Raw genomic sequence first — 13,503 nt, 5'->3', positions numbered from 1 at the left:
ATGGACGTTATGCCCTATGCAGGGAATATTAACAAAAAAAAATATGGCATAATAATGGAATTTATAACTAATAATATCCATAAAAATCACTCAAAAGCCAATCGACACAAGCATTAAAAAATATCATGTTGATTCCAAATCTTGAACTTACAATCTTGAGAAAAGACATTACTTTGCATTTTTTTTTTCTCCCAAAAAAAAAAAAAAAAAAAAAAAAAATCCAAATCTTGAACAATACTCGTATATCAAACCACATACATCAAAATACAACAGATTTGATATTAAACATACTAAAAACAAAATCATAAACACAAAAACAATCCCAATTTTTTTTTACAACTGTAGTACTAGTTTATATGACCCGTTCTGTAAAATTAGTGGTAGCAGGTCAGATCAGCAGAAATCAGCCCTGAATTTTTTTCTAGCAGCAATACACCCTTTTTGGTGGTCTCTAAAAATCTTGATTTCAGAACAATCTCTTAGATCTTCAAGACTAATATACTGTTGTTTAACCATCCTTGAAAAACTTCCTCCTGCATCATGTATCCATATATATGGCATACATGTTTCATCATAATAGTATGCATACCTCTTCACAACTATATTACCTTTCCCATTATCATCACCGTTATTTTGATCATTACCTTGAGGCATATAAGCTTTATAGATACTCTTGCTCTTGAGTCGCTTAGATGATCCCGGCTTCAACGTGTGTACCTTCCTGAGTATTGATCCTACCCTTATTTGCAACTCTATTGTCCTGTCACTTAAGTTCCATACCCTTGTGCCTTGTCTCGAATCGCCATTGGTGTGATCTTGGCATGTGGATATGCACTTTAGAAGAGCCAAAATGCTTGATTTGCTTGTTTTTTTAGGCATTGTGATTTTTGTTTGGTAGGACTAGAAATTATGCACTAACATTTTTATCATATGATGAAAGAACTTCACAAAAGAAAAAGAGGAAGATAAACATGGTGAATGTTATAATGATGTTTGTTTCACCTTTTTAGCTTTTGTCTTGAGTAAGATTGGAACAAACAGTCAAACATATATATTTGCTTTAATGACCAAATAAGAAAGTGACTATATGATCTAATTTTATGAAGGATTAAAGGTAATGTACCATACAGTTGGTACAACTTGGTAATTCAAGCTTCAAGGAGAAGATGACCTTTAGACAGCTCTAATCTAGGCTTTTTTGTTGATAATTGTAGAGGATAGGCAACTTTTTTCTTTCATTATATTTATGGACAGAAAGATGTTGAAACAAGCATAGAATATGCATGCGTAGTTGCATACCCAATGGCATAATATGATGTTGTAAACTCGTAATTATATTATTTAGAACTACCCTAGTTCTTTTTATTTGTCTCATTTGAAATACATTAAATTCAAGTCTCAAGATTTACATGGTAATTCTTTCACTTTTAATCAAGTAAGCCCCTTTATTTTTTAATTCGCTACCAGACTTTTAATCAGAGGGGGGGAGTAAAATATAACAGTATGAAACAGAAAATTTCTTTAAAAATATCTGCTGTAATAGTGTACGAGCATATTTTAGTTTAGAATATTATTATTATCTCTTCCTTTAATTGTTTGTTTCTCGTTGTCAAACTAATCTAACAAAAACTCAACATTCAACCAAATAAAAAAATTAGGAATCTGGCAGTCTATAAAGAGCACAAATTCAACTTTTCAGTACTCTATAAAGACTACCAGGGGAGGGAAAAAAAAACCCTTTAAAAAATATAAAATAACTATACCTTGAATGAAAAAAATGTTATGTAAAATGTTGTTAAAAATGAAGTTGTATTTAACAATTGCGTTAAAGATTAGAAAGTAAAGGTTGTAAACGCAATTTAGCCTCTGCCTCAACTTGGTCTCTTTTAATTTTTCCGGTGCTTGTAAGCGGGAAAGGCTGCCTCCAAACCATAAAAGCTTTTGGTATCTTAAACCTACAAGCATAATATTACAGAAAATTGTCAGTTAAAAAATAAATATAATCACTCCCAAGGAAATTTGTACAGACAGGGATTCTGTTTTCATTTGTTTCAGAAAGGGGGAGACGAGAGGGGAGGGGGACAGGATTAGAAAAAGACCCGGTCAAGCTTTTCTGTCGACAATAATCCTTGAGCAAGCTGGTTGATAAGTGACATTCCACATTGCTTGGCAACTCACCAACCTTCAAGTCGGTCCATATCCAGCTTTCTCTAATTTGAACACAAGCAACAACCATTTCACCTAAGTGTGGATGTGGGAGTCCAATGACTACCACAGTTGTAATTGCAGGATGTTGTGACAACACAACCTCCACCTGTGTCACCAATGTAGTAACAATATAAGGCCAACAACATTAGCTAGGAGAGGGGACAAGTCGTACAACCCTTCTGTTTGTAATTGTAACACAACAAAGAAACAATTCATTCCTGGATATTCCACTGCAAAAGCAAAATGAATAATAGAGATTAATGGTTTTCCTTACCTCTTCAGGATACACATTCTCCCCACCACTTTTGATACGACAATTTCTACGACCAACAAGCCACAGGTTTCCATGAGCATCAATGTGCCCACTATCACCAGTGTCAAACCAATTTCCTCCGGAGTCAATTACTGCAGCACTAATTTGACTCCAATAGCGCATCATGACATGAGGTCCCCGAGTCATAATTCTCCCCACATGAGTAGATTCCTCTTTTATTATCAGTATCTCGACATGAGGTGCTGGCTTCCCAACACAGATACCTCCTGCTGGGTGCACAGAGTTGGAAATAATTCCACTTGTTTTCTTTGGGTGCTGGTTTGAATTATTAACAGTTGGATCATGGATGGTGATGAAGGTGAGAGAAGAACAGGTCTCTGTCATGCCTGCAGTCAATATCAGAAATAAGAAGAGGGTTTACCAAAATAACAAATGTAAAAAGTGGGGCAGATCAATTTTATACTCATGAGTACAAAAACATTAGATGTGTAAAGATAGAACTAATTCTTATTGTGAAAAAATTCAGCTCTGTAGTTTGGCAAATTATCAATTTTTCTCCCAAGATCAAGTGTAATTATATTGTCATGGCGCTAATATTAATCGAACTTCATTCCAGGTTTTCAATTACTGACAGGCAGTATTGTTCAAGCTTCACTGAATACCTAAAATCCTTATTCCTGGATCCGAATGAAGGGCAAGCCAGTATAAAAGGTAGAGTAAGAGCTAAAGGTTAAAAAGCTCAACTAAGCTTAAGAAGTCCAAAATGTACCAACTATTAGAAAAATGGATGGAAGTTCATGTACATTATTGAAAATTGGCCTTTTGGTATGAACTAAGAACAATGTTATTTAACTTGAGCATAAGCAACGGAATCAATACAACAGTCACCCACGTACAGTATCCCCCCACGGCCCCACCCCCAACCCCACCCCGCCTAAAGGAGTACATATTATGGCATGAATGTCTAACCCATAATGATCAACACACACCTATTCAAGTCAATGCTAAGTATTAACACCAAGATAACACTACATTATTAGCACACAGATAATCATGGCAATATATGGCCTAGACGGCTGGACCTGAAAACAAAGTTGGTACGTTACCAAATATTTTGCAAATGGAATATGGAATATCAATCCAAAATCTGCATTCACTTGAGTCTAACTCATAAATTTCTATGCCAATAACATGTTGACCCACCTGATTATTAAACCAAAATATGATATAATAGAGGGCATAGCAATAGAGTCTCACATATACATATGCTTCAAATTTACATAATAGTATTGTGGTACATACCTAAACTTCCCCACTTTGAGGAGGGATGCATAAGACAGTAATAGTAACTTAAAAAAAGGAGCCAGAAATTTCCAGACATGTTTTTTCCTCAGTGACCAAGAACGTTGCTTGAATTAAATCTATAGTAAATACAAGAAAACCATTGAAAATAAGACAAGCGGTAAATACCATAAGCAGATAAAAGCTTGGCTGTTGGAAAACATCTTATAGCATCTTCAACAAGTTGGATAGAAAGACTCCCGCCACCATTCAATATTTTCTTTACACTTAGATCCAATTTCCTCGATTCATTGTGCCTAGAAAAGGAAATATGTAAAACAAATTGATAGCACAAATAGTAAAATATAGTAGATGCCAACTAGTTTACTTATTAAAAGTCTTAGAGGTGGTACCAAAAGCCTATCATCAAATCTTGTTTAGTATACACAAAAATGAAAAATGAAAAACCCAACTTTCATAAAAAAAAAGTTAGCACTCCAATTATGATGTTTGTCAAAGGTCTCTTATCATATTTATGTGAGGCCCTTCAGACACCTAAACATTTTACATTTGAAGGTATAACGGTGTAATTTTGGTGACAAAATCATTTCAAGGGAACATATGTAATTTTACTCGAAACATTAAGACCTTAGCTGTGTTGCAGAAGAGAGTAACTCCTGTAGCATACTAACCTTTTTCTAGTCAAGATTGAATAAAAGGAACCAAGGCTTTGATGTACATTCAAGGTTGAATGATAGGCATGGTTATTGTAATGGTATGAGGGGTTTCCCCATCTGCCATGCCATGTCAGAAGAGGAAGAAAAGGTGTCCTTTTAACAAAAAAAAAAAATTAAAAAAAAAAATGGAAGAGAACAAGAATTGTAGAGTTTGATTACAAGGGTGTTTCTTGATAGTTGATTCCATGTCAGAATATGTACTACTCGTCTACTCCCTAAGGAGCCTTAGCATTACTATTCAAAATATATAGTGTACACAGTAACCCTACTTTGCAAACATACAGTATGCTAATTGTGGGAATCAAGATTGTATCTTTTACTTGTATTTTCATTGATTCCCACGAATCCACCCCAAAAAAAGGGTATCATGGAAAGTGAGAAACTTCTAAGAAATGATTTTTCACACAAAGTTACTACCACTGAAATCAGGAGTAAGATTATGCATCAACTAGCACTCCTTACCAATCACCAAAGAGAGGAGCAACTTTAGAAACCAATTAGTGACAATCATGTGTTTTACTCTATGCATACTTCACTCAATTTTTAATAGGAAAAAAAAAAGGTCAATTACATGTAATCGGAAATTACCTTATCATAAAAACCAGAGAAGCTAGCATTGTTGGCACAGTTATGAATGAAGTCACATGATATTCCTCTATAGCTTTCACAGCCATTTTAACTTCAAACTTGGGTAACAATACATGACAACCTCCTACCATTAGCATAGCCAAGCATGAGGATATCCCACCTATGTGGCACAGTGGGGCAGTATGCAAATATACCTAAGAAAAAGAAGAACAAAATGTAAAAAGATCATCAATGTTTTTCTTTCTTTTCAATTTCATTTCAAGGTACCAATAAAGGTCTTAAATATGGCAAATGAAATCATGCATTCTTCAACAAATATCTTGCTCTTTTCTAATGCCAAAAGAAGGAAGGGAGAGTACCTTTTGCTTTCATATTTCTTGCTATCTCATGATGAAATTTTATTACAAAATAGAGGGACCATGGAAAGAGACTTACATCGTCTTCTGTGTAACCCACAATAGCAATTTTTGCCAAGGATTGCACTATTAATGAACCATGGCTTATGGTAACTCCTTTTGGTTTGCCAGTAGACCCTATAAAGAAAAAAGTATTTAAACTAATTTAGAATGCTAAAAAAGAATCAAATGTAAACATAATGCTAAAAGTTGAGTTGTTACCAAAAAAATGTAGGTTGTGTAAATTCACATAGTAATCAAATAACAGATGAAAAATCACCTTTAAAAAATATGTGAAATAGTGTAAGGACTAGCTATACCTTTCAATGGAGGTGGTGAAATCTTGATATGGGAAAAGGTTGTTTTGTGAAAGGTGGGAATGGAATTTGATGTGGGGAGAGGTTGTGATTTTGGCAAGGCCGTAACTAGTACATGTATTACAGAATTTCTATGTCATACGTGTATGTAACTTGGTCTTTTATGATAGCATTAGGCTCTCCCGTAACTTGCTGTGATTAATCTGAAACTCAGTACCTCACTGAAATACTTTTTACTTTTTTAGGTTTATGAAGGTGCATTTTAATAGAGGAAATTGAATAGCTTATACAATTATAAGGCATTAGCATGAGTAGGCCTAAGCATGATTATATTTTTCATTTCTATTTCATGTACATATATAGAAAATTCATACAGTCAAAGATAATCAGTCTATTGATGAGCTTTACAGTAATGAGGGGTTTGAATTGGAGATACAAAACGTCAATACTGCAGTTACAAATTTAATGTTGTTCCTACTTTCCCTGTTATGAGAATACTGCAATTACAAATCTAAGGTTGTTCCTACTTTGCATGTACATCATAACTAATAAAAATGCATTAACTTTAGTATGGAACTAATTTAATTCCCATATGTTTACAAGTTAATATGTCAGAAAATTAGATTGGAGCACAATAGTACCTGAAGTGAAACATATAATAACCACATCTTCAGGTGCCCAACAATATTTGATAGATTCAAGATTTCGGGACAGCCCCTCAAATTTTTGTACACCTGACGTAGTATTACAGGATGAAGGATAAAAGTTTTCAGACATGATCATTGAAGATGCCACTTCACACATAAATCCCAATGTAGATATAAATGTCAAGCATGGATTTGGAGGCAGCTTTCATACCATTTGAACTCCAATAATGAAATCCCATACTAACATGCCATCTTGGACGAAACATGGTACCATTTTGCAATTCCGACAACCATGTGCAACAATCATCGGTGACAATCATTGCTGGTTGGATAACTTCCAGCGCCACTTTTGACTCCTCCAAGCTCTGGTGGTTAAAAAATTATTGAAGCTATCAAAATAGACCGTATAATAGATAATTAGATATTGCTTCAAATTGTTGAAGATGCTAATATGTCAGATGCCATTTACACCATCTAATAAACGAAACAGTCAGTCAGCATATAGTTTCACAAATTTCTATAATTCCAAACTCCGCAGACCTTAGATTGTAAACCTCACTTATACCACCAAACTTATTAAACACAAACAAGCATATGTTAAAACATATCCTCACATAATTTGCAATCAGTTTATACTTTCAAAACTAAAACTAAGTAACAGAAACTGTTAGCCTTATAATGGTGTAATATCTGACATTAGCGGTACAGAAAGCTAAAGAAGAAACAGGTCTATTCAAAGCTAACAATCGAACCAAACCCTTATGGCTCCTACCACCTTGAAACTCAAGAATATTTTCTGTTCCAAATTGGTGAACTAAGAAGTCATCTGATTGCACTTAATACCCATGAAAGATTAATAAAATTGAAGAGTAACAATGCTACTCCTAATGCACAACTGTCTGCCTTTAATTAAAACACTTCACAATTCATTTTATGAAAGAAGAGTTGATCAAAGGACAAAAACTAAAACATTATACGTACCCAGCGATAATTAAGAGGAGCAATAATCCCCCCTATATATGCAACAGCAAGCAGCCATTCCAGATACCAATCACTAAACAGTCACAAGAATGAAATTTTGGTCATCACCACACAATTTAGAAAACCAGCCACAAACCACATACTTGTTAACTTGTACACACCTTTTGTTCCTAAATACTTGTAACACTAGATTTTGCATGTAGTTTTAAGAAAGATTATGTCTAGTGCATGGAAAATGAATAAACTAATACACAAGTTATCATTGATTGATTGTGAAACAATAAAACAATGTCTTGTTATGTTCACCCGGTTTTTTACTTCATTTGGTAAATAATAAGTTTAGATGAATTCAAATAACGGTTATATAAGTACAAACTACCATTAAAATAAATCCTAATAAGTTTAAAATAGTGAAAATCAGGTGAATTGAAAACACCGTGTATACTCTGCTTAATTAAAAAAAAATGTGTTGTAAAACAAACGACAAAAAACAATTGTAGCAAATATTTAAAAACGAAGATTGGGAATATTGGGATTATATTTTTTAAGTCTTATGTCAACAAACATACACAGTCAAAACGGATAAGATATCATGAACACGAGAGGAACATAAATGACAAATAAAGATGATAGAAATGAAACCTGTTGAAAGCACAAATTGCAACAATGTGACCACGGCAAACACCCAATTGGCTGAGCTTATGAGCAAGACTCAACACGCTTTCAACAAACTGCTCGCCTGACTTCCGCCGTTCGTCGGCAATAGTCACCGTTGAATTACGCCGGAGTGTTAGAAGGCGGTTTAAACATTGGCAAATATGGGCCCTTGACCACTCGCTCATGTTTCTCTACCCCGTTACTTTGAACTGAAACCGATTAATCATGTCAATAATTAGCTGATAAAATCATGAATTAATGACAAATTAAACCAAAAAAAATGAAACCCATTACCGGAGTATATATTAATAAATTGAAAGGAATATAAGAATGGGGAAAGAGTTACTAACTTAACTGAGCTTCAATGGTGGACGAGGCTCTACGATTGAATGATATGACTGCTGATAGATTGTTGAATACCAAACATAGTTGTATTGACTAACGAGTGAGAAGGAAAGGTGTGAATAGACTGATAATGATAATTGAGTAAAAGCTTATCAATTTGATTTGTGGTACTAGTACTACTTCATTCTTAGTTGGTATCTAGCGGGAAATCGGTAAGATATTGGCCCCTTGACGGTTAGACCTCGTCAGGCGGACTAATGGACTCATGGTATAAAAATTTATAAAATCCCTCTCTATCACTTTCTCACTCTTTCACATTATTTATACCACAAAATAATATACTTTCTTCAAAAATCATCTCACCCATGAAATACAAAAAAAATTACCACCACACTTTCTCTCTCTTATTTGTATTAATAATACACTTAATTTGAAGTCCCTCGAGTAGGGTGAGTGGTCCTTGCGCTAGGGTTTTACCGTACGAAGCTTTTCTGGCGAATTCTTAACTGATTCTACTACAATTTGAACGTTCTTTTGTTCCTGTGTTCTCAATGGCGGATGAATTGATCAAAGACTGGGAGAAATTTCGGTTAACGGATGAGGAAAACTCTGTTATTGGGAAGATTGATGATGATGCTGAAGGGGTTTTGACGGGTCACCTAACCATGGCTCTTGTGGGAAAACTGCTCACTGTGAAACCTTTCAATATTGAGGCGATGACAAAAACCCTTACGTCGGTGTGGAGATTGGAGAATAACATTGTGATAAAAACAATTGACACAAATTTGTTCATCTTTCAATTTGTTAACGAGGAAGATAGGAAAAGAGTTCTTGATGGTATGCCCTGGTCTTTTGATGGAAAAATCCTACTGCTAAAGGTGATCAAAGGAGAGGAACAACCTTCTGAAGTAACCTTCGATAGCATTCCTATGTGGATTCGTCTTTTTGATGTGCCATTCAATAGAAGAGATCCCTCTGTTATGAAGGAAATTGGGTATGTGTTAGGGGGTTTCCTTGAGATAGATAATGCTAATTCTCTTGGATAGGGAGAGTTCATGCGGATCAAAGCCATGTTTAATGTATACAAGCCTATCTGAAGGGGCCTGTTCATTGCAGTTGGGGTTTCGAAGTCGAAGTGGATTGACATTAAGTATGAAAGACTTGCCGATTTTTGCTTTTACTGTGGTGTGCTAGACTATATAGATAGAGAATGTGAGAAGAAGGAAGAAGAGGGGGAGGGAGGTAGTGATGTTGTGTATCAATATGGGCCATGGCTAAGAGCGTCACCGCTAAAATCATCAAAGTCTGCGCTTGATAACTTAGAGAAGGAGAAGAAAATTATGGAGAAGGTGACTACAGGGAGTGGCAATCGATGTTTAAACTATAATGATCCAAATGTAGTGAAACTTGGTCCTGTGGGTGTGGCTCGTAAACTCAAATTTGCTTCCCCAAGTGCTGATATGGGTGTGTCTCCACCCAAGGAGAGAGAAGTACAGTTGGCTGTTATGATGAATGAACAGTCAAAGAAGCTTGTTTTCAGGCCTCGTCAGATTCAGAGTATGAAAGAAGGTAATGTGGTGGAGGAGAGTGAAGGAAAAAATAATAATGGAAGTGAGCAGGACAATGTTGCTCATAATGCAAGTCGTGATTTGGTTGTGGTGGCAAAAATTGGAAGTACAGGGGAGGAGGTATATAATACGGTGGGTGGGGGAAAGGACAAGGGGGATATTGGGGAAAAACTCTCCTCTAATTTCTTTGTTGGAATTGGTAATAGTGGGGATCAGGGAGTTGTGAAAAAGATGGGGAATGTGGGGACAGAGGTGAGAGGTGGTGGAAAGAGTTGGAAAAGAATGATGAGAGGGGATGATGTGAGTATGAGGGAGAGTAATTTAGGGGATACTTGTGACATAAATGTAGCAAGGGGTTCTCTAAAAAGGTGTATGAGGGAAGACATAGAAGATGAGTTAAGTGGGGATGGTACAAATGTTACAAAAAAACAAAAGAGTGGAGTAGCAAAATCTGTTGTGGCAAACAACTCTAGAGTAGAGGGACTTGGGGATAACCAAGCCCTCGAACGACAATGAAACTCTTAAGTTGGAACGTCTTTGGCCTTGGCAACCCATGGACGGTACGCTCTCTTTGTGACTTATGTTGGAAGGAGAGGCCAAATATTGTCTTCACTTTGGAGACAAAGGTGTGTAGTAGTGTTTTGGAGAGAATAAAAAGGCGTTGTGGCTTTGATCATGGTATTTGCCTAAGTAGTGATGGAAGATCTGGGGGGGATGGGGTTTTGGTGGCGTGACATGGAGGTGGAGCTGCTATCTTTCTCAAAAAATCATATTGCGGCTAATATTTTGGATGGTGAGGGAAATACAATGTGGAGAGCCTTTGGTATCTATGGTTGGCCGGAAGCTGAAAATAAATATAAAACCTGGACTATGTTGGAAAATCTACATAGGTAGGGTACAACCCCTTGCTTGATGTTTGGAGATTTCAACGAGATTATTAGCATGAGTGAGAAGGATGGGGTGCTATTCGTAGAGAGAGATGTATGGATGGTTTTCGTGAGACTATCGACCGATGCGGGTTGCGTGATTTGGGCTTCTCTGGGAACATCTTTACTTGGAAGCGTGGTCTAAATCCGGAAACCATGGTTCGAGAACGACTTGATAGATTTCTTGCTGAAGATGGGTGGTGTAATTTGCTGCCGAATTATACTGTGAAACATCTACCCATTCAAAACTCTGACCATGCACCATTATTATTAAAGGCAGGGAATTATTTCGAAAGGGGTAAGAAGGAGAAATTATTTCGGTTTGAAGCACTGTGGTTATCAAGGGAGGAGTGTGGTGAGGTGGTTGCAAATGCATGGAGGGGTAATGAGGGGGCTGATCCTCACGTCCGTATCATGAGTTGTGCTAAGGATTTAACCAAGTGGGCTGCTTCGACTTTTGGCTCCTTAAAGAAAAAAAATCCGAAAGGTTGAGCAGGCTTTAGGAGAGGCTCAAGCAGGGAGAGTTGATACTCAGATGCTACAGAACTGCACAAGGTTATTCGCAGAGCTTGATGAATTAAGACGCCTTGAAGAATCATATTGGTTTGCTAGATCAAGGGCAAATGATTTACGAGATGTGATAAAAATACGTCTTATTTTCATCGAAAAGCAAGTCAGAGGAAGAAAAGAAACTACATAATTGGTCTCTTTGATAAGCACGGCGTTTGGCAGGAAGAACATGAGAAGCTGCAATCTGTTGTATCGGATTACTTTGCTGAATTATTTGAAACGGAGCACCCGTCAAATTTTAATGAGGCTCTTGCAGGTTTAAACACCATGGTGTCGGAGGAGAATAATGCCAGGCTTGAAGCTGAACCGAGTGGTGAGGAAATAAAAGAAATGCTCTTTCAAATGCACCCAAACAAAGCACCCGGACCGGATGGTATGCATGCTTTATTTTTTCAGAAATTTTGGCATATTGTTGGGACCGATATTATTGCTTTTGTGAAAAAATGGTGGAATGGTGGGGTGGATTTGTCAGAAATTAATAAAACATGCATTGTTTTAATTCCAAAATGTAATGAGCCTAAACGGATGAAAGAATTTAGACCGATAAGTTGCTGCAATGTGTTATACAAGATAATATCAAAAACATTGGCTAACAAACTGAAACCTTTGTTGAATGATATTGTATCGGTCAATCAAAGTGCTTTTGTCCCGGGGCATCTGATAACAGATAATGCATTGGTTGCTTTTGAGATTTTCCATGCTATGAAAAAAGGGGGGAAGGGAAAGATAGGTCCATTGCTCTTAAGCTTGACATGATGAAAGCATATGATAGAGTTGAATGGGTTTTTTTGGAGAAGATGATGGCAAAGCTCGGTTTTTCTGTGCTATGGATAAAAAGAATTATGGATTTCTTGGCTAGTGTCTTTTTTTCTTTTAAGGTGAATGGTGTGATTTCGGGTGAAGTTCATCCCTCTAGGGGTCTTCGACAGGGAGATCCTATTTCACCATACTTGTTCCTACTGTGTGCGGATGCTTTCTCCTCACTTTTATCCCGTGTTGCGAGGGAAAATAGAATAAAAGGGGCCAGTATCTGTATTGGGGCGCCTAGAGTCTCACATTTGTTTTTTGCCGATGATAGCTTATTGTTTGCAAAAGCTACTCTGCAGGAATGCTCGGTTGTTGCTGATATTATCAGTATTTATGAAAGAGCACCTGGTCAAAAAGTCAATTTAGTAGGGGTGAGCACGGATCGGATATCTGTATCCGAAAATTAGGATATTTGATATCCGATATCCGATCCGAAAGCTTCGGATATCCGAAATTTTGATATCCAAAATTTTTGGATCGGATACGTCGGATATCTAGTATCCGATCCTTTCATTAGTATTGATCCTTTCTTTTGCAGAATATTAACCACAAATAACAAAATATTAAACCACAAAAATCAAATTTCAACATACAAAATTCAGAATCTAAAGACAACTAGAAATTGATGAGTAATAACTTAGAATCAACTAATTAAAATCAACAATATAAGGCAAAAAAATAATCAGCCTAATATTTATACTTAAAATACACTTATTGAAATCAACAGACAAGAATGAAGAACAAAAAAATGAAATTGTGAGAGGAGCGAAAAGTGGAAGAAGCTATGAGGTGAAGAGAGTAGCCGCCGCTAGTCCCGCTACCACCATCAAATTGGAGAAGCCACCGTCGATTTGGGACTGAGATCTGAGAGGAGACGTCGTCGATTTAGGAGCGCAATGAGGATTACCGTCGATTTGGGTTACTGTTGCTGGTGCCTGGTGGGAAAGGGCGACGCAGTACGGCAGTAGGGGTAGGAGTTGACCACCGGGAGGAGGGGGAACTACTGGGGAAGGTTGTTGAACGAGAATAGAGGAGAGAGGAGAAATGGAGAATGAAATATCAAAGAAGGAGAAGAGAGGAGAGAGAAAAGGGCGGTGAGGTGGGTTGAAGGAATGGTTTAGGAATTTAGGGTTTCTTGTTAGGGTATTTGGGCCTTTGGGGGGTATTTGGGCTTCTGAGGGTATTTGGGTTTGCTGGTATGC

The 13,503-nt window shown here is 36.7% G+C and overlaps 2 protein-coding genes across 4 annotated transcripts; both read right to left on the bottom strand.

Moving 5' to 3' along the window:
* Window positions 1-393: 393 nt before the first annotated feature.
* Window positions 394-879, bottom strand: LOC145632684 (uncharacterized). Its single transcript, XM_081685031.1, has one exon. It carries the CDS (start codon window positions 877-879, stop codon window positions 394-396), a length of 486 nt encoding a protein of 161 aa, XP_081541157.1.
* Window positions 880-1,747: 868 nt separating this feature from the next.
* On the bottom strand, window positions 1,748-8,716 carry LOC145630540 (2-succinylbenzoate--CoA ligase, chloroplastic/peroxisomal-like). 3 transcript variants are annotated; one of them, XM_081682790.1, is made up of 11 exons: window positions 8,436-8,716; window positions 8,071-8,294; window positions 7,429-7,501; window positions 6,659-6,812; window positions 6,442-6,534; window positions 5,524-5,621; window positions 5,089-5,282; window positions 3,953-4,080; window positions 2,483-2,868; window positions 2,100-2,314; window positions 1,748-1,955 (listed from the first exon to the last, which is right to left on the bottom strand). In XM_081682790.1, exons 2-11 carry the CDS (start codon window positions 8,268-8,270, stop codon window positions 1,826-1,828), a joined length of 1,671 nt encoding a protein of 556 aa, XP_081538916.1. In that variant the 5' UTR covers window positions 8,271-8,294; window positions 8,436-8,716; the 3' UTR covers window positions 1,748-1,825. The 3 variants fall into 3 exon arrangements, with proteins under 3 accessions (XP_081538916.1, XP_081538917.1, XP_081538918.1); XM_081682791.1 differs by lacking the exons at window positions 7,429-7,501; window positions 8,436-8,716 and having other exon boundaries at window positions 8,071-8,210; XM_081682792.1 differs by lacking the exons at window positions 7,429-7,501; window positions 8,436-8,716 and having other exon boundaries at window positions 6,659-6,836; window positions 8,071-8,205.
* Window positions 8,717-13,503: the final 4,787 nt, after the last annotated feature.

This window comes from Chenopodium album, chromosome 5 (assembly GCF_948465745.1).
Source record: "Chenopodium album chromosome 5, dcCheAlbu1.1, whole genome shotgun sequence".
NCBI classification, from domain to species: Eukaryota; Viridiplantae; Streptophyta; class Magnoliopsida; order Caryophyllales; family Amaranthaceae; genus Chenopodium; species Chenopodium album.
Note: the sequence above shows the minus strand (reverse complement) of the source record. Positions and strands in the feature narration are given on the sequence as shown.